Raw genomic sequence first — 17,721 nt, 5'->3', positions numbered from 1 at the left:
TAGTCAAATGTTCTTGCCTAAAAGAATAAAAGCATGGCATTGCTACTTTATTAATAACAATAATAATAACATGGGAAAAGAACACTTGCAACAAGCTGTTTGGTAAATTAATTTAATAAGATGGTCTAGTTACAGCACAACATGGCCAGCATGTTACACAATTGCACAATTAAATTATGTACTTAAAAATGAGACAGTATAACAGCATTGTGGTTTTGCTACAAACAGTGACGTTCAGCTCAACAGATAGCGTAAAAAAAAGAACAAGAAATAAAAATAAAAGGAGAAAAAAAAAAGAGTCAAGTCTATTGTTTTGGGTGTTTGGTGGCATCCTGCTGGGATTTGTGCGACTGCTCCTCTGGTGATCCTCTCTGCTCTTTTGTCACTTTGGCTTCTGAGAATCCTGCAGAGTTATAAAAAAACACACACACACACACACACACACACATTGGAAACATTTGCTAGTGAGCACTCATCCCAATAATCAGGCCTAATGAGGAAAAAATAACTATTAACACATTATGAGCATCAAGCTTTTGCATAATGTGCAAAAATTATTTTCTCAAATTAGACCCAATTATCGTTGTGTGTCTAGCGCGCTACGCGGTAGATGTTGAGTGGCGGTGAAAATAAATACCATTGGGTCCCCCGTCTTTCCACTTGAGCTTGTTGTCGTCGGTGTGACGCGTCCACGTTGAACGGAAGCTCACCAGCTCGGCCGTGATGTGAGCCAGACTCCATTGTAGTCCTCTGGAGCTCTCCTTCCACACGTTGCTAGCATGCCAACAGCAAGACATGGCACAAAGGCAACACAACGGGCAGTCACCGGGCAACCGCGGGGAAATCCAGTCGATTGAGGCCGAGTGTGACTTAGCCAAGTGACGCGCTAGACGGCTGATAATTCTTTAAGTGCCGGATAATTGTTGAGGTTCTGTGTCATTTGACACAACAAAACTTTCTATGATTTAGTTTTCATTCACAATGAGGAATATTAAAAAAAGAACGAAACAGGGCCTTTGAAGTCACACAAAACCTTCAACAACGTAGAACCAATCGAAGGATGACTTCCACGTTTTGGCTTTTTCTTCGGCTTGTTTTTGGTGACACTTTTTTTTTTCAGAAGGACTGACCTTCATGGAGAATGGTTACAGGAGAAGAAGAATGTTTATTAGAAGGTAAGCTGTCTCCTAATATGTATGTCCATATCGTGTGCATTGTATGTTGTATTTTATTATACATTTGTATATTTATTGTGTTGGGATGTTTTCTACTTTTTATTTGGTTACCTTTTTTCCCCACACAGAATTCTGAATGGTTAAATACATTTATATATTAGGGTACCCATATTATATGTTTTTTTGTTTTTATGTGCTAATATCAACCGTATTTTAACTTTTTACCCTAGTACGTTCACACCCCCCCCTCCTGTAGCCCCCCTCCCCCATTATACTAGATACTTGTTATTAAAAAAAATATCACAGTGTTGCTTCGCTTGTACCATTTCAAATGGTTTTAAAATTGCTGCAGTTTGACACCGATACGATATGAATTGGATTCATTATACAGTGGAGAGAGAGAGAGAGAGAGAGAGAGAGAGAGAGAGAGAGAGAGAGAGAGAGAGAGGACAGTGAAAGAGACAGTGAAATCGAGAGGGACCGTGAAAGAGAGCGGGACAGAGAGAGAGGGAGTGAGAGAGAGAGAGAGAGAGAGAGAGAGGAATAAGAGAGAGGGAGAGAGAGAGACAGTGAAAGAGAGAGGGACAGTGAAAGAGAGAGGGACAGAGAGAGAGAGAGTGAGAGAGAGAGAGAGAGAGAGAGAGACAGTGAAAGAGAGAGGGACAGAGAGAGAGAGAGAGAGGATGTAATTCCATTCTCGACCACTAGATGATAACACACTTTTTTTGCATGACATGATGTAAATTTGAAAGAATAAGAATGAAAACAGGAAGTATTTCAGCTCAGCCTAGTTTTTGCTGAAGATTCTTGAATGAGAAGTCCTCTTTAAACCTGCTTTATACGCATACAGAAAGCGACGACTGTAGGTTCACTTTATATCTTTGGGCATGATTATTGATGTGTATTGTGAGATAAGTTGTTTTTTTTAACTCTTAAATATTCCGTCATCCATTGTTCGTGCTCTTCCTCAATATATTACGTGTTTAAATGTGTTTGTAAGACCCGAAAATGTATCTTGTGTTACATGACTTGGAAATCCTGGCCAATGTTGTACCTGTGTCTGTTACAGGGGTCTGGTGGTCCCGGGTTCTCCTCCACCAGAGGAACCACTATCTTCTCCGCCATGTCCGTCAGCAGGGAGAACGTCGGGTACACGATGAAGTCGATAAAACCTTCGGGAAAGAAACAAAACCTTATGTGCCACGTTATCCAGGTGAAATAAAAAGTATTGTGCTTTTTGTGTGTACGTTTGTTGGACGTACCAATCTGGGATTCGGCCACCAGGGTGCTTTTTCGATCACACAGCGGCGAGAAGGGCAGACCGAGCTCCGCCTCTCTATCACCCTCCCCATGGTAGAAAGAGACAACCAGCAGATATCTTAAAAGGCATCCCACTCCAAGCCTCAAAATAACTATGCCAAGCTTATGCGATACATCTAAAGTGCTTTTTCTTCTTTCTCCACAGTAGAAAAAACACTGAACAGGCTTTTCTGGTATACTTCTGGAAGAGAAACAGCGAGGCTGCCCAAAACGCCTCCTCTTTTCTATTTTGGAAAAAAAGAAACTAGCAGCACAAAAGCGGCCAATGACAGGAACAGACTCATGATGGAAGACACAGTTGGTAATACTGATGACTTTATGTAAATGGCACTTGAGAGTCATAGTGTGCTGGGTCACACAGATATAGCTCAAAAATAATTTCTAGGACAAATCTTACAAGATTAAAAGTCATAATATTAGGAGAAAACGGGTGTATTCATGCAAGAATAAAATTGGAATATTTTACAAATAAACGTGATCTTATTAGTATAAAAAAGGGGAAGTCAACCCCCCAAATTCTTGACAATAATATGTTATATGTGACCTCACTAGTCTAAACATGAAATTCAGATTTTATTACATTTGTGGAATATGAGTTAAATTAAGCAGCAAAATCCAAGGGGCGGCCATTTTGCCACTTGCTGTCGACTGAAGATGACATCAATGTTACTCAGGGCTCAGGCAACGACCAATCACAGCTCACCTGTTTTCTGAAGCTGAGCTGTGATTGGTTGAGAAAATGGCCGCCCCCCCCTGAGATGAACAAAAACGGCTGGATTTTGCGTCATAACTCATATTCCACAAATGTAATATTAATCAGAATGTCATGTTTAGACTAGTAAGGTCACATATGACATATTATTGTCAACACATTTTTAAGTTTGGCTTCCTTTTTAAATACGATTTTGAATCATATACAATTGAATTATTCAACAAAAGCTGAGCATTAATAACCTTAAATTTTATGGCAGTGATGTCATTCCATTGGGTTGTCAGACATGTTCGTGTGTGACTAAAAACATACATGGTCACCTGTTTGGCCCATGACATATTAGCCCCGCCTCCTGCTCAATGTCAACAGTGATTGGCTCTTAGTCCCTCACCCTCCCAGGAGACCTTGCATGTTCCTACCTGCCTGAAGAATTCCTCCATCAGGGCTTTGGTCCATTTGGAGTGCAAAGACCAAGGTTTAGATGGATGGCTGATGTCGGCCGTGTGGAGCAGTAGTGATAAAGCTTTGGATTTCTCGATCCTGAGACCAAAAAATTATGTTGGTTTTATACATACGAAAGAGTTCATGAAGGTGGGTGGTGTTACCGTTCTTGTTGCTGAAGACAGGATTTCATGGCTTTTACTTGGAGGAGATGAGAGGACATGTCTGTGGATAGCACCATCTCGATGACAAGGGAACGTAACTCCCTGTGGGCACATGTAATGGTTACTAGATATAGTTGTGTGTTTCCTGTTTAAATGCTTGGGAAGTGCGGCAGAAACTAGTCAGCCTCACAGAAAGCAAAATAGGATGGTCCAACTTCACCCTCTACTGGTAACATTAAAGTACTAAATCAAATTAGGCTCGTGAGATGTCCATGCCCTTTTCTCTTCACGTCTCAAAATATAACAGTCAGGCTAATGTATTTCAGATTTGTGTCACACTTTTGCTGATCACATAAAACCGCAAATAAAGATAAAGCACAAAATTACAGATATAATTTTGCCTCCAGACTGTGGCATGCAGCGTTTTGATTGGCTGGGCTGCGACATCCACACCGAAGGTGGCGTGCGAGAGCACACTGGTTCATGTTGGTGCAGTTTCTCTTCTTCTACGCAGGCGCCTTGCTCAAGCTAGGTGCTAATGACTTTAATTTCGTTTGGGACACATTTAATTCATTACAGCCTGTCTCTGGCACAGGCTAGCACCTCCAACAGTGTCTATGGTAAGATAATTGTCTCTTTAAAAAGACTCCAAACATTCATTTAGAAATCAGAATAAGACTGAGGAAGAAAGATTTTCTTTACTTGCAAATAATCTGTTTAGATGGGGAGACTTTTGAAGTTCAAAGAAGAAAATTAGACCTTACTAACATACTTCATCTAAAAGTAAAGTTAAGGCAATGAAACGTTTTAAAATCTACCTAAATTGAGATTAGACTATGATACAAGTAATTCAAAAATCCAATTAACTACAATTTTAACTTTTTAAACTGTTTTTTGTTTGAAACATTTGTGCATGATAGTAAAATAGTTTCAAATATGAGTGTAATATTTTGGTGTATGACTAAATTGAAAATCATTTGTTATGCAGCACTTAATAATTAAACGAGTATCCTTTTAAATTCATAAGAAATTGTAATTTGCTAATACGTTTAGTATAAACCGCCAGTTCTTTCTGGCCAAGTTGTACATGTATGATTTTTTTTCTCTCCATAAAACCAATTTTTAATGTCAGGCTGGCAAATTTGTATTGTTTTCCCTACAGTCAACCAATGTAATGCAGTGACCCTTTCACATCCATCCACATGCTGTTGAATGTGCAGCAAAAACCATTTGAAAGTAAGGAATGTCTTACATCCACTCTTCTCGAGTCAAATGAATAAAGATATTCATTTGGTCGTCTTGCAGGAGGCGGAACGCTGCGCTTAGGTGATGACTTTCCTGCACCGACCGGTCATTGTAGATCAGTGCAAACTCAGACCTGATGAAACAAAAATAAAGAAAAACTACATAAATAAAAGGTAGGTGCACTCATCCACGGTGTTTGAAAGGTTTGGCCATTTTCCCCATAGTAAATATAATGCTAGTTCAATATAGGAGTGACCCAAGTTTTTTGAGATATGAGTCATCTTTTGACTGACTATTTTGTCAGCAAATATTTGAGATATAAGTTCTGTATGGTGGCAGTGAATGCTATTCAATTCATTTGACAACAAACAACAGTTTGGTAAATATTGAGCAATTCTTAAAAAAAAAAAAGCTTCAATATTTTATGTTTAAAAAAATTGATACATTTTCACCATGTTAAATACAGTATATGCTGTTTGTCATTGTATAGCTCTTTTTGTACTGAGAAACCAGAACCCCTCTTCATTGTCGTGTTTCATTTCCTGTACTATAGTAAATCAGTATCACAATTATTTTGGAATCTTTGCTTTGTTTTGAGCTTTTGAAGCATAATTTTGCAGGTAATTTTGGTTGGACGTCAGATTGTAGCAATTTTGTAGGTACTCCGATTGGTTGATTCAGCTGTATTTCGTTGGACATATAAACAGTGAGCCACAAATAATCCAAGAATTTTTTTCTGCGAAGATGGATATATATAGCATCTAAAAATACGAATCTCCCGCTATAAAGATGTGTTTTGATTGCAGTTTAGCCCTTTATAAATCGTTTGTCATATTCCTTGATAGCTTAAAATCATAACCGGATGCTACGCAAATAGCCACTTTTGTTTGAATTTGGCCGAGGGAGGAGTAAATGTTCCAAGAAAAAGAGCTTACTTTGTGTGGATGTGAAAGTTGTTGGTGGTCCCCGTATGCTCGTAGTCATGAATGGCTGCGGCGAACAATGACGCCATCACCTCCAGCTCGTTTAGCCAATGCTGATTGATGCATGCAAGAAACACAACAATCTATCAATCATTTAACCATCTTTTGTGGCCATAGTCTTAAATTTTCAAATTCTTTGTTTTGACTTGCTCTAATCTTAAAAGTCTTGGTCTTGACTTGATCTTAACTTGTTGAAGTCTTAACTCTTGACACATTCTTATCTCATCAAAGTCTAAAGTCTTGACTGGTTCTTGATTCCTCAAAGTCTCGGTCTTGACGTGGTTGTAAGTCATTGAAGTCATAGTCTTGGGTCTTTTCTTCTCAGTCTTGCTCTTCAGTCCTCACAGTCTTGGTCTTAAATTGGTCACAACTAATCAAAGTTTTAGTCTCAGCTCCTTAAAGTCTTTATTTTGAATAAGTCCTAACTTCTCAAATTTTTAATAATTTCTTATTGTTAATTAAGTCCTCCAAACTCCTCTGTCTCAACTCTTCAGAGTCTTGGTCTGACGTAAGTCCTCAACATTTTAATTCTTGACGTGGTCTTGATTTGTTGTGTAGTCATAAGTCTTAATCTTGACTCTGTTTTAACTCATCAACATTTGAATTGTACCACGAGACCGGATCGCAGCAGCAGGCAGTGCATGGTCTGGGTGACATCTGCGGCGTGCACATGGCTGTGGTATGGATTGTTGTGTTTACAGTATCCTCTCTCCACGGCAGACAGGAACAGCGTCAGGCTCGAGATGGGAATCTAGAACAAATCAATTGCATGACCCTCTTTTCAACCCCTTACAAATGGCTTCTGTTGTGATGAACTTAAGCCTGGTGATGCGCAATGTGGATGCTTCAATAAGCATCCCATAGAAATCCAATGCAATCCATGTGTCTGATACTGTAAATAACTATCAAACCCCACAGAAAAAAACCCACTCTTGAATTATTGATCTGTAGGCTAAACTATTTCCAAGCGATAGCTTTTCTAATCCTCAAAGTATTGACTGAGTCATGATGTGTTGCCAATTCACACTGACTGCAGAACGGACGCGGTGCGTTTTCCGTATGGCCGCCGCACACGGACTGCAATTCACACCGCGTGCGTTGCGTGAGCTGTCCGTGTCCGGAAATCTGCACCCGCCAGACCACGAGATCACGGGGGTTCGTGCTGGAGAGTTGAGGTCACGCGATAACAACCATGTATATAGAGTCGTTGGTAAACAATAGCCACACTTGGTTGTTGTCACATGATCGATGTGCTTTTGGACATAATTCTGGGACTTCTACCATGGGTAAGTACGTTTTGTGTTTAAATAGTGTTATTTTGTCATGTTTAATTTATTCTGAGATCGTTTTTTTTCTCTTAAATGTCACTCATGTCATGCTATGTAGTCAGCTAGATTCCCTCCCCAAAAAACTAAAGAGTTCGCAAACGGTTTTCGTGTGAAATATACCAGATCTACCTTGATGCCGACGCTCGACTTCCTGTCTGGCTCGTGTAATTTCTTCAGCTTCATGAAAATCCGCATGCTGCGTCCAGAAAAAAATAGAACGCTTGCGGAAACCTTCCGCAGCGCCGCATCCGTTCCGCACCGCATACGCAACGCACTGCAACTGGTGTGAATTGACACGCAGACTGGAACGCTTTCTATTCCTTGCGGCGGCCGTACGGAAAACGCACCGCGTCCGTTGTCAGTGTGAATTTAATCTTCAGTGCACCTTACAACACATTGACAAGTAGCATGTTTACATTTACAGGTGTAGGTAGCTAATTCAGCTAACGCCATCCTGCCTATACATGCAAACCAAATCCGGGTTTACGTTCCCTTACTTAACTCTACTGCTTGGTGGAAAAGTGGCTTCATATGTTGTGTAAGATGAAAAAGACTGCAAAAAGGACCTTGAAGCGGCTGTTGAGCTCATATCTGGCGACAAGCTCCAAAAAGAGAGTTTGCAGTGCGTGATCAGAGCTGGCTGCGTTTAAGGCAAACACGTCAAAACTCCAGCGGTCGACGTCCTTCGGAGAGAGATTAAGACAGGGTGGTTAGCATGACAGAATTATTGATGCACTTGGACACACGACACGCGGCGAGATGCTTCGGGGGCTTACCCTCAGACATTTAACGACGGCAGCAGGTTGGTCTGGCATGGCGGCCGTGTAGGCCCTCTTGAACATCCTGGAGTAATGCAATGTTTATGTTGAGTTCACTTGAAGTTCACATGCTGAGACTGTGCAGCAAACTCGTCTCAGGAGGTGTTTATATAAATCCTCCCAAGTCCCCATACACTTTCGTGAGGATGTTTTCAAAGAGAAAAGGGGGGCAATGTTTCACTGTCCTGTGTGGCTGACTGTGTGTAGTGGGCTTGTTGAGGTTGTGGTCAAGTAAAAACACTATCATAGTAAATTCACAAGCGTTTTGTAATTGACTGGTGATCTATCCGATATGTAATTCCCCTAAGTCAACTGGGGTGACCTACACTTCCTGCGACCAATCCTTAGCGGTGTTCATATAGCTGACTTTTATTCAGTCAATGTGGGACCGATTTCTGCTCTGTGACTGTCTGGTGAGCAATTCTGAGTGTAGTGGTTCACATAGATGACTTTGGTGCTGCAAGCGTGGGTTTGATTCCTTCTCAGACTGTCAATGTGAATACGATTGCTTATTAGTGTGTGCACTGTGATTGACTGGACAAAATGATATCAGAATTGAATATGATACAGAAGTGTAAACAATAAGTCCTACCTCTCCACAAATATCCCAGCCTGCACCGCATGTACGATGCTACGAAACTTGGGCTTCTCGTCTGACCGTCGCACCGACTGTCGGACTCTCTGAGTGAATGTTGATGCCAGCCAATCAGTAACCTCCGCGGGAACTCCCTCAGACTGAAGCTGCTGGAGGTCGTCCTCAGATTCCAAGCACTGCCTGACACATACACACACACACACACACACACACACACACACTGAATGGAAAGTTGATTTCATGTTTCACAATCGTCTTTTTACCCCTGTGCGACAATGCCAAACACATTTGAATAACCTCACATTGCCACCGTTATTAGACTTTCTCTACCTGCTTCCATCCAGATAGACGGCCTCCAAAAGCGATGCTGTCAAATCTAGATTATTTTTGATGTCTTCAAAGTCAACATCTTTGTCTTCCAGCTGCTTCAAGATGCTCCGCAGCCTGAAAGCAGTCAAAATGAGTTCATATTTGTAACCAAAAAACATACATTGTTGGTTAGAGCTGGTTCTAGAACGTTCTCTGTTTGGACTCCGGTACTTTGGAATGATCTACCCACAGAAATTGAAGCAGCTATCTCGGGCAATTGGTCTCTTGTCATACTCACTGACATCTGGATTTTGGCCTGTATCACTACTGCCCCCATTTTTGTTGTTTTTGTAATAGCTTCTCAAGGTTTTTTCCTTTCTCCCCCCTGAACGGGGTTTTCTCTTGAGTTTTTCTGGTGCTTAGAGCGCAGGGTATGTTGTTGATTTTTGTGAACTGTGAGTCGGTGAAGCCCCTTCAGACTTTTTTTTTTTTTGGACTAAGGGTTATATAAATAAACTTGACTTGAATTGACCCGAGTTAGGTGTTATTGTTTGGTTGAATAGCTTTAGTGATTTACACCGCTTGGAGGGCCTTCATGGTCGAGCTTTTGAGACTCGCTGTCTAATGCCTTTGCTCAAGCTTGTGTGTTTTTCAGAATTGGGTTTGAATGTGAGCTGCAGCCTTCCTGTGCTTGTGCATGTTTTCTTTGTGTGCACAGGAGTCTTCATACCACCTCAAAACAGGAATTTTACCTGGATGGCGATTTGGATAACAAGGTCAAATACATGTCGGAGTGTTACCTCACATCGGTCAGATGTTAAATGTCACAATGCATCCTCTCACGCAAATTGAGGCTTCTCACGGAAGATGGGGCCCTACACACGGTGCGTGAGCTGCGGGTTGGGAGCACTTGCTCTGATGCATCTTATAAAATATTTTTAGCCTAACTACCGTGTATGCGGTTTTTCAGTTTTTTTTAATTAGACCAAATGGGAACAAAACAATTTGAATTGTGTGACTTGAATCCCAAAATGTAAATCCAATACAAACTGAAAGGCATGTGTTGAAGTCTTGAGTGAGTGAGTTGATGTTCGCAGTGAGAAATGAAGTCTTCTCCAGAGTTCATTTGGAATCCGTTTCATGCCAAATTGTCCCAAGGAGGGGAAAAAAATGCCTGTGATGAAAAGGGCATCTTTCCATGAGAATAAAACTTCCCAAGCTTTGGGCCTTACGTAAGGCACACTTTGAGAAAGTGATGTTTTGAGAATTGTGCCTCTTAGAGTGAATATTGTCACTCTTGTGTTTAGGACATAAATGAGGATGTAATTCAAAGCCTTAAGAGATTTTGTGCCATTCAGTTACAAGCCATATTCGGTTGTATTGATAATATGTGTGTAATATTAGAATTATCACACATAATTACTTGAATTAACCAAAAACGGCAGACCAAAAACATTTTTTAATTAGTTTTTTAGTGACAAAAAGTGTGCTTATTAAAATCTTAAAATAATTATTTCTTTTTCTTTTTCTTTTTGTTTACTGTGAGGGAAAAATGATGCATGTAAAGACTTGAGGCAGAGATTTACTGACTTTTTTATTATTTTATTATTGAGTTATTCAATGAGTTGTTTCAAGCCCTAATTGCAACAATTTTATTGTTAAAAATATCAATTAATTATCACTACCGTTCTCGTTGGTAGGCAACTTTTTCACTCCTTTGGCATTTAGGGGTGCATCACATGCTATTTATTTCCAATTGCTGTTAGGAATCATGAGGTGGCCCTTTCCTGGACCCCAAAAGTTGGGCAAAAATTGATTTAAAGGACTTTGAAGGGTTAATAAATTGCGGCATGTAGCTTGCATTTGTGCAGTTAATAAATCCCCGAAGCTTCAACAGGTTTGCTCGGGTCTCCATGAGAAATCTCATCCTCTGTTTACAGAAGCGGATTTATTCTCTCATGCAGATTTATTGGACGTGAGTCACGTGACGTGAGTTTCTTTCAAAATAACGGATGACACCCCCCCGTCCCCTTGTTGAAGCACTGCCAGATGACGGCCATGTGGCCTGCTAACAGGCGGGGATGCTGCCGTTGGCACTCGTAGCTTTTCAAGTGTTTATCACACTGGCACCATCTTCAGAAAGCTGTTGAGCCATAAAAATAGCAAGCGCCCGAAAGTCAGCACTCATAATCTTTCCAGATAACTCCATCTTTTTGGTGTTAGCGGCAGGGGAGACATTTGACAGTGCTTTTTCCCCGGAAATGACTTGTCAAGGGCACTTTTGTTTATGGAGATGAATGACAAATCTTTTTTTGTCCTGTACACAGTGGAGCGTCACTGATACCACTTGAATACAAGCGAACAGTGCAAAAGTAGTGCACAATTCCTTAAACTAACATGCTTTAGTTCTTCTGCAGGTTTCATTTAAGAAATGAGGAACCATATTTGGTCACGTATACAGTTGTACTACTTGAGGTCTGTTGTTTCCCCCTAGTGATGAAAACTAATTTTCAAATATTTCAATACGTTTTCCTTTATTTCTCTCAAGCTGCTGTGCCTGTTTTGAAGTATTTTATACCAAGAGGCACATCGTCGGCATAAAAAAAAAAATGTTAAGTTACTTTAACTCTAAATTGTGCCAGGTTATGAATTGTTTTGGGTTTTGGTTTAGCACATCTAAAACATACTTATTTTCTTAAATTTTCTCAAGCTACTGAGCCAAAACTGCTGATCTACTTTTACATTTTGGAATATAATTTTTTGTGTGGAAATTGTTACAAGGTTTTCTGTGTCTTAGACAATTTCAAAGTCCTGAAATAGCCTAACGTGCATGTTTTTAGAATGTGTGAAGAAGTTTAGTAGTTAGGAGTTGGTCTAGGTTAAAAGATTTGTTCCTCTATTTTTCTTGAGGTGCTGTGCCTCCCAAGTTCTTTGGCCCCCATTGGAGATCTGGCTCACACATAAGCCACATGCGTGTACTGACAAAGTTACAAATAATTTGGGTTGTGGAGCATTTGGTCAAAATACAAAAAAATATGGAAAAAAATTCATAGATAATAGAGGTTCGTATAATATTTATTTTCAGTGCGTTTTTGACATTTTACCATTTTGAACAAAAATGAGGCCTTAATTGGTCCAGTAATGATGACTGCAAAGGCAAAAGTAACAGTTGTGTCACCTACAAGACACTAAGACGTCAAAGCCCTAACCAAAACAAAAGCCACATGACCCATCTACCGTGCAGCTCATTTCCCCTCCCACAAAGCCACAGTGAGAGGAAGTCAAGTGTTCCTGTAACAACTGGTAAGTGTTGTGGTTGCTAAGTATAGTCAGGCTGGTGAATACAAACCATGCGATCGGTTGTTTAGCGCAAGTGTTCAGGTTTTGGTCTACTCTCTAGATTAGAAATGTACAAAATGTGTGCTTGGGTTACATGCAGAATGAAACAACAATTTAAACAACATAAACAACAATCAATAATGTCTTGTCCGTCAAAGAAACAGACTTTTAGTGGCAGTTTTCATTATAAAACACCCCAAACAAGTGGGAGAGTCCCCTCAATCAGTTAAGGTGGCGTTAAAAGCTTTCATTCAAATGACTCAACATGTGCTCTGATCCTACCTTGAGATGGGCATCTGGAGATGTTTCTTACGGATTCTCACCAGTTCAGCCATTCTGCGCTCAAGCTGTAACCTGACGGACCCCAGAGTTCCCCCCCCCCCCGAAATCAAAACAAAAGTGCAGGAAAAACAAGGATTATTCTAGAGCACCCCCCCCAAAAAAGTTCTCCAAAGCACTAACGTAAAAACTTGTGTGTCCTGAGACAGACTTGTTTCAACAACTCTCCCACCCACTTCTGGGGGGACCTACTCACTCACTCTGATTGGTTGAATGAGCCTAGACTGTGACAGTGTGTGTGTGTGTGTCTGTGTGTGAGAGAGTGTGGTATGAGCATCTTTGTCAGTTTATGTGTGCGCGTGTGTGAGTGCGCTGACCTCACTGATGAGGTGTTGACTGCAAGCCTTTCAAGCCGTGTGTACTTAAATCCCAAATGAGAAAATTTCCAACGCTGCCACAAATCAGGGAGCCACAGAGACACTCTTTCACCAGAGTCGCCCCAACTCAGGCTCATAAAACAAAGCTTGTCCTCCAAAAACAGCCACAACAGAGCAGCCATTTTGGGGAATCAACTTTTTTTCCGCTTCAATCCTAGCCAGTCAATGGCTTTTCAATACGACACACTATTGAACCATCAGTGTTCTCAGAACAGTGCCATAGGGGTCAGTGGGTCAAATAATGGTACACATTTCGTACTGATTAAATCATAAGATTTTAAATAATCATATCTAAAGATAGAATAGAAACTTAAGATCAGGGATTCAGAAATTGCTAAACTGTCTAATATTCTGGAACACCCAACTCATGAAGCGCATCCAATCCCCCAAAACACCCCCACAAGGTGCAATTCAGCCCCCATGAAGCGCACCCTAGCCTCCTAAAATTTCAGAAAAAGCTCATTTGAGCACCAAAAAAGCCTCCATGTACAGCACCTGCGTCCCCACAAAATGCCAGCACAGTCCTAAGAAGTCCTCACAATGCATAGTTGACCATCCGAGTCCCCACAAATGTACAAGCTTGCCTGTAAGAAGCCCTTACGAAACAGAACTTCTCACAAAATGAGTCCCCATGAGGTGCACTGAAAATCCTCTATGAACCTCAGCCCCCACAAAGGGCACCTGAGTCCCAAAAACCCTCCGCGATGCCCCCCTGATTTCCCACAAACCACATTTTAGCCCCCATGAAGTACAACTGAGCCCCTAAAAACCATGAGTAGCACAGCGACACCCCTACAAAGCACAGCCAAGCCCCTAAAAAGCCTCAGTAAGCGCACCCAGGTCATAATCACTGTTTGAATGTTTGGGAGCATGATGAAGCAAAACTGGTTTTATTGCAAAAATGTTGTAGAAGATTCGGGTCATAGGCCAAAACCATTAAAATGTAGTGAAATTATGGATAAAGTTGAAGATCCAGTCGTTTGCCAGATGGACATTTTTAGAGGAAAATTTTAATGAGCCAAAGCTTAAAAAGGGCAATTCCACAAATCAGTAAGATCAGTAAAGGTTGTTAAACACATCCCTAACTTTTTCCCTCGATGTTTGATACCCATGTGTAATCTTTTTATGGAGTTAGAGCAGCACCGTGCAGCAATGTGACTGGGGAAAGCCCCCGCTTCAGTCTAAATCCCTTACCCCCATTCCTCCCTCATTGCTGGTTTGGCTGCTGGATCAGACTCACTCTCATGCTCCCATGCTCTTTGACATGGCACAACATATCGCCGAAAGTGAAGAAAAGTCACATCGACATGACTGGAAGCTGGTTTTGTTTTCATTAAAAGAAACCTGTGATGTCAAAGTGAGGAAGAAAAACACTCACTGCGAGCTTGCCGAATTGGTGAGAGTTTTATTTCATTATCACCCTAGTGCATCTTGGTCAAGTTTCAAGCTGGTACAGTTGTGGCATATCAGAAAGGAGGAGGAGAGGTCGTCACTGGGCTTCGATAAGTAAACGTTTGTGATATGTGGCCACCACAAACGAGATTATTATAAGAGTATTTCAGCAGTTTTATCATAGTTGGACCTGTATCTAAAGCTGTCATTACCGTTTCCCACTTTACCCTAACCACAATCCAAACCCTATAACCGCAACCCTGAACCTTCTAACACGACCCTACCACTAATCTTTTAACATTATCCCCAACCCTTCATGAGGCCTATCAAAGCACAATGCACCACTGGACAAGCTCATTCATTGTGAATGCATATGTACATTCGCTGGCACAGCGCCACTGTGACGTCAGACGAGAAATGATGACAGAATGATTTCAAAGTGAAAAAAGCAAGACGTTTTGCCAGTGCTGTAGACGAGAGTGAATAAAAGCTTGGCAAAACTTGAAGAAGCCTTAAGTACACCTCAAATTGGTCTTCTAATAGCTCTAGCTCACAGACAAGCCTGATCTCCCCAAGATCACGCTGTGCCTTTTTATAAAGAGTTCCTTCTCTTCAGCAAAAATAAAGCTAGGGCTTTTTATTGGTGACAAATCCATATCGTGGAGCTGCAGCCTACTTTACATCCAAGGCACTGAGATCCTTTGTTTTCGGTCATTGAACAACCGTCGAGAAAAAGGGTATGCTTGAGTTGGCCGTTGTCCTCTCTGTACTCTATCCCACTGTGAATGCCACAAAATCAAGTGTGGTGTGAAAGCTGCTTAGCGTTCCCCAAAACGTAACCTTATCCACAACTTTCTAACGCTACACCTCAGAATGAACCTACCCCTAACCTACTAACCTTAACTTTAATCCTCATAATCTTACCTTACCCTAAACCTTTTAACTCTACTCATAATTCTTCTCCACCCTCCACTGCACTCGCTTATCTTGCACTATAGTGTCGCTGGGTGTCTGTAAAAGAGGCTGTTTGTTAAAAACTAGCACTTCTGACTTTTACTCTTTTACTTGGTAATCCAATTGGCCTCTGATGGATGCAGCCCATGAAAAGTAGTACCTTCCCTTTTCCACACAGCTACTATTGGCTCTGTCCCTGATGGATTGGTTAAACAAAGTAGTATTTGAAAGAAGCCATGTGGTGGTCAGGTTCTCTCCATTAATCCCCCAAAAATGCCATTGTGATCGTAAATAGATCCTTTACAGATTTTACTGGCTTCTTATTCTGACGAATGCTTAAAGCCTTAACCAAGTTTGGATACAAAGTCTTTGGTTTGTGCGTAATCCTGTTTACAGACAGATGTACAAACAAACTAAGGCCTCCTCCTCCTCCTTGCTAGAAGGTTAGTTTTTAAAATGCCAGAGAACGCTCGCTCCTGACGTATAGTTCAAATTACAGGTTGGCAGACTTTTGCATTTTTGATCTTTTTAGTGTTATAACTATTTCGGTTTACTTATCGGTCTATCCCTTCCTTGAGGATGACGAACGCGCAGCCTTTGATCTCTTTGCTGTCCGCTACATTTAACAGAAAGAAATGTGACTCCGTGACACCATAAATCACGTTACAAAACGTTGCAAGTCTCCTCATGGGAACTGCACTTCCAAGAGGCCTAGGGTGATGTGGGGCATGAGGGGTGGTCTTTTTTGTTTTTACAATACCGGAGTCCAAAATAGAGTTTAGCTAATGTTTTTAGCAACATGTCCAGTCTCGAGACTCTTTCAATCCCTTCGTAGCAGTCTACATTTTCACAGATTGCTACTTCTTAGTTAGACATCACAAACGGATACAGCTGGTTTACATATTTGTACCAAATCACGATACATACATATCAATACTTGACCCAAATTTGAGTGTTTTCCCACCCTTCAGACCAGCCAGTAAAGGCTTGATTGTTGAATGTCTCTCAAAGCCGATGGAAAATGGTCAGGGCCAACAATCGTAAACATTTAAGGCTGAGTACACACATTGCTACACCTGTGAATTTTCCAATACAATTAGGTTGCCTTATTAACGCATCAACAGTGAGACACATACATCATATGTTTAGTTAGCATATGAGTACATCCATGATGAGATTTTAGTTGCAGTGCAATATAATCTGATAGTTGTTTATTTATTGTTTTGTTTTATTTATTTGTTTATTTATTTTGCTGATATTGGATTTATATCTGATACCACTATCAGATCGGGGCACCCCTATAATTTACACAATATTAGTTAGCATATTAGCACATCCATCTTATCATTAATTTACCTCAGTACAGCAATATATTGTTGGTCATATTTGTAGTTCTTTATGTCATAGCACTACAGAGACGCGTGACAATATCACAAAATTTTTGTTTACAGTATTTACACTATATGCTAATTGCAATCAGCACACTAGCACATTGTTAGCTTTTAGCTCATAGCAGAAAGCTACAGCCTGAAACTTAATGGGTGCCCTCCAATTGGACGACTGACAAATGATGTCATGTACACATTATATAAAAAAAAATTATATAATATATTTTTAAAGAGAGTGATTGAAGAGAGAGAAAGAGACTGAGTGAGAGAGAGAGTGGGGGAAAAAAAACAGCATTACCGGCCCAGTGCAGTCCTCCATGATGCAACAATCAGATGTTTATCAGGCGGTCTTCTGCACATCTTGTGAGGGTGTGTCATGGCCTCTGGCATTAGATTAGTGTGTGTGCGTGTGTTGCCAAGATCCCCCCCCCCAAAAATTAACATGCGCCCCCGCACCTTACTGTAAATCCAGCATGTGTGTATACATTGCCGTGGTTTATGTTAGTAAGCCTGCGCTGCTCTGTGTTTACGCTCACACGTCTTCATGCCTTCTCCTCTGTGTATGCACAGTGTGTGCGTGTGTGTGTGTGTGTGTGTGTGTGTGTGTGTGTGTGTGTGTGTGTGTGTGTGTGTGTGTGTGTGTGTGTGTGTGTGTGTGTGTGTGTGTGTGTGTGTGTGTGTGGTGTGAGAGCACAATGTGCTCGCCTGTGGACTCCTCAGAGGTTCACAAGTCAGCAAGAGAGGCTCTGCGGCACCAACACAATCAGCAGAGAGTCTTTATATCAGGACCAGAGTTTCCACCATTAACTGGCCCAAGTGTCTCGGGACAGGAACACACTGTG

General features: G+C 41.0%; 1 protein-coding gene and 1 long non-coding RNA gene across 6 annotated transcripts in view; one reads left to right on the top strand and one right to left on the bottom strand.

The window, feature by feature from the left end:
- Positions 1-113: 113 nt before the first annotated feature.
- LOC147167455 (dual specificity calcium/calmodulin-dependent 3',5'-cyclic nucleotide phosphodiesterase 1B-like) lies at positions 114-17,291 on the bottom strand. Of its 2 annotated transcripts, none has more exons than XM_086087036.1 (14): positions 17,178-17,291; positions 9,112-9,225; positions 8,779-8,961; positions 8,145-8,211; positions 7,935-8,051; positions 6,651-6,791; positions 5,993-6,093; positions 5,065-5,190; positions 3,813-3,914; positions 3,627-3,747; positions 2,438-2,519; positions 2,230-2,347; positions 638-774; positions 114-403 (listed from the first exon to the last, which is right to left on the bottom strand). In XM_086087036.1, exons 1-14 carry the CDS (start codon positions 17,267-17,269, stop codon positions 306-308), a joined length of 1,599 nt encoding a protein of 532 aa, XP_085943162.1. In that variant the 5' UTR covers positions 17,270-17,291; the 3' UTR covers positions 114-305. The 2 variants fall into 2 exon arrangements, with proteins under 2 accessions (XP_085943162.1, XP_085943163.1); XM_086087037.1 differs by lacking the exon at positions 17,178-17,291 and adding an exon at positions 12,712-12,791.
- LOC147167453 (uncharacterized) overlaps positions 4,316-17,721 on the top strand; it is a 59,383-nt gene continuing 45,977 nt past the window's right edge. For 3 of the 4 annotated variants that reach the window (XR_015096284.1, XR_015096285.1, XR_015096286.1), the window contains exons 1-3: positions 4,331-4,432; positions 4,975-5,048; positions 5,118-5,230. This is a non-coding gene — a long non-coding RNA (uncharacterized LOC147167453). Of the gene's footprint in view, positions 4,433-4,974; positions 5,049-5,117; positions 5,231-17,721 lie in introns of all 4 variants that reach the window. The other variant, XR_015096287.1, reaches the window with a different exon arrangement.

The sequence above is a fragment of the Leptonotus elevatus genome, chromosome 10, assembly GCF_054856555.1.
Source record: "Leptonotus elevatus isolate MCC_2025b chromosome 10, RoL_Lele_1.0, whole genome shotgun sequence".
Classification (NCBI taxonomy): Eukaryota; Metazoa; Chordata; class Actinopteri; order Syngnathiformes; family Syngnathidae; genus Leptonotus; species Leptonotus elevatus.
Note: the sequence above shows the minus strand (reverse complement) of the source record. Positions and strands in the feature narration are given on the sequence as shown.

Coding starts and splice junctions, on each gene's coding strand:
- LOC147167455 (XM_086087036.1), bottom strand. CDS start 17,269: ATGCCAGAGGCCATGACACACCCTCACAAGATGTGCAGAAGACCGCCT. Junction 6,094..6,650: donor TGCTGCGATCCGGTCTCGTG/GTACAATTCAAA, acceptor TGCATCAATCAG/CATTGGCTAAACGAGCTGGA. Junction 2,520..3,626: donor TGGAGGAATTCTTCAGGCAG/GTAGGAACATGC, acceptor TACCATGGGGAG/GGTGATAGAGAGGCGGAGCT.